Source organism: Penaeus vannamei, chromosome 20 (assembly GCF_042767895.1).
Source record: "Penaeus vannamei isolate JL-2024 chromosome 20, ASM4276789v1, whole genome shotgun sequence".
NCBI lineage: Eukaryota > Metazoa > Arthropoda > Malacostraca > Decapoda > Penaeidae > Penaeus > Penaeus vannamei.
In genome coordinates this window covers 3551461-3553960 of record NC_091568.1, presented here as the reverse complement: position 1 = coordinate 3553960, position 2500 = coordinate 3551461, and the positions used below count along the sequence as shown (strand labels likewise).

Genomic DNA, 2500 nt, shown 5'->3' with positions numbered 1-2500 from the left:
CCATTCTTATGATGGGTCGCTTTGTTGAAGCTATTGAGGATGTCCCTGCTGGTAACATCTGTGGTCTGGTTGGTGTTGACCAGTACCTTGTTAAGACTGGTACCATCACTACCAGCAAGGACTCCCACAACATGAAGGTCATGAAGTTCAGTGTCTCGCCTGTCGTGCGTGTGGCTGTTGAACCCAAGAACCCATCCGACTTGCCCAAGCTTGTGGAAGGTCTCAAACGGTATGTATTGGAAATTAATTTTGAAATATCTGAATTTCTGAAGATTCCCTTCCCCCTCCCCCTCCCCCTCCCCCTCTCCCTCTCCCTTTATTCACACACTTAACCATCTTTTAATCATTTTTCAGTCTCTCCAAGTCTGACCCTATGGTACAGTGTATTATTGAGGAATCTGGTGAGCACATCATTGCTGGAGCTGGTGAGCTTCATCTTGAGATTTGTCTAAAGGTAGGTTACAATGTGTTGTTAATGGTGATATCCCCCCCAGGTATTATAAATTTGTCAATTGAATTTTGAAATTTAATAACCTCCCATCTAAAGAATTTCTTCTAAGTTCTTCAGCAAGAAGATACTTTAACAAAGCAACTTTTCTTTTTTATAGGATCTTGAAGAAGACCATGCTTGCATTCCTCTCAAGAAGACCGACCCAGTTGTATCCTACAGGGAGACGGTTAGCGCTCCTTCAGTTGAGCTTTGTCTATCGAAGTCGCCCAACAAGCACAACCGTCTGTACATGAGGGCTGTGCCTATGCCTGATGGTCTTGCTGATGACATTGAGGCTGGTAAGGTAACTCCCCGTGATGACCCCAAGGCCAGGAAGTCTTACCTGTGCGAGCACTACGAGTTTGATGCCACTGATGCCATGAAGATCTGGACTTTCGGCCCCGAGTCTACTGGAGGCAACATCTTGGTTGATGTCACTAAGGGAGTGCAGTACCTCAATGAAATCAAGGATTCTTGCGTAGCTGGCTTCCAGTGGGCCACCAAGGAAGGTGTCCTTTGCGACGAGAACATGCGTAGCGTCCGTTTCAACCTCCATGATGTAACCCTCCATGCTGATGCTATCCATCGTGGTGGCGGCCAGATCATTCCCACCACCCGTCGTGTGCTGTACGCTAGTGTCCTCACAGCTGAGCCCCGTCTTCAGGAGCCAGTATATCTCTGCGAGATCCAGTGTCCTGAGGCTGCCGTTGGCGGTATCTATGGTGTACTCAATAGGCGTCGTGGTGTTGTGTTCGAGGAGAACCAAGTTGCTGGTACACCTATGTTCGTTGTCAAAGCTCATCTTCCTGTCAACGAGTCCTTCGGCTTCACTGCAGATCTTCGCTCTAACACCGGCGGACAGGCCTTCCCACAGTGCGTGTTCGATCACTGGCAAGAGATGCCCGGCAATCCCATGGATACCACCGGCAGCAGCAAACCCTACACTATCGTTTGCGATACGAGGAAGAGGAAGGGCCTGAAAGAAGGCCTTCCCGATTTAGCCAACTACCTGGACAAGCTGTAATCACAATATTCACATACCATAGATATATAATCCTAAGGTTTTATTTACTATATATGTTACGGTGATTACAATAAAGTGGAAGGGAGTCGCAGCTGTTTACTCTTTTTGTTTTCGAAGCCTGTGAAGTAGGGTATAAAGGAATAATAAATCAGATTAATGTTAAAACATTATATTTTTTGGAAAATTATATATTAGTTTGCGGTAAAACTATGATGCGGAACTTAAAGATGTAAGAATGATTTGCTGCACAGGGAAGGCTGTTAAACATTAAATCGTAAGAAAAATGCTGGTCAGTGTTTGTCATTAATGAAAATCCTTCAAATTTTCAAAAAGCTCAACATGGTTCAAAGCAGCATGCTGAGCGAAATGTGTTTGACATCTGCACCTTGGTAGCTTTTAAAAGTAAACCGTTGGCTTCTGCATAATGCAACGTTTCACAGAACTACTCGTGTAACGTAATACTTCTTGATGACCACTCTAATTTTGCAGCATTAAGATATAACGAACGCTAAGGTCTCCCAGGCTGTCCATTCCTGCTACATGTATCGGTGTAAATCTAGACAATTTTTGTTCCGCTTGTGGAGCGGCTTTAAAATGAGTTGTACATCTGAAGTTGAGAAATACAACACCTTTACACAAGTTTTACTGGGATTACCGAAGCTATAGTCGAAACTCGTGAATCTAAAGAATTTTGTTCCATTTCTAATTTTCGTAATGAAATGGGTAGGTCATCGACTGCAGTACTTGAATGAAAGGACTTGTATATGATTAGATTGGATTTATACGAAGCATGTCATGTATACAAAAAACTCGAATTGAAAAGTACTTGCATCGATAGTCAACAATTTAAAATAGAGTGGAATTAAAAATTGTAACCAATTCCTTTTACCAGTCGTATTCAGTAATGGACATCCCTGGAAACAAGTAGAGAAATACACTAGCAACCCCCCAAACACCCTTTTGTGGAGGACATTGGAGACCAGGAT

The 2500-nt window shown here is 43.5% G+C and overlaps 1 protein-coding gene across 2 annotated transcripts in view; it reads left to right on the top strand.

The window, feature by feature from the left end:
• eEF2 (eukaryotic translation elongation factor 2) overlaps positions 1-1605 on the top strand; it is an 8829-nt gene extending 7224 nt beyond the window's left edge. For both annotated transcript variants that reach the window (XM_027373582.2, XM_070134756.1), the window contains 3 exons: positions 1-229; positions 355-454; positions 609-1605. The exon at positions 1-229 is cut by the window's left edge and continues 424 nt beyond it. In XM_027373582.2, the coding sequence (XP_027229383.1) occupies positions 1-229; positions 355-454; positions 609-1514 (1235 nt within the window). In that variant the 3' untranslated portion in view covers positions 1515-1605. The remainder of the gene's footprint in view (positions 230-354; positions 455-608) is intronic.
• Positions 1606-2500: the final 895 nt, after the last annotated feature.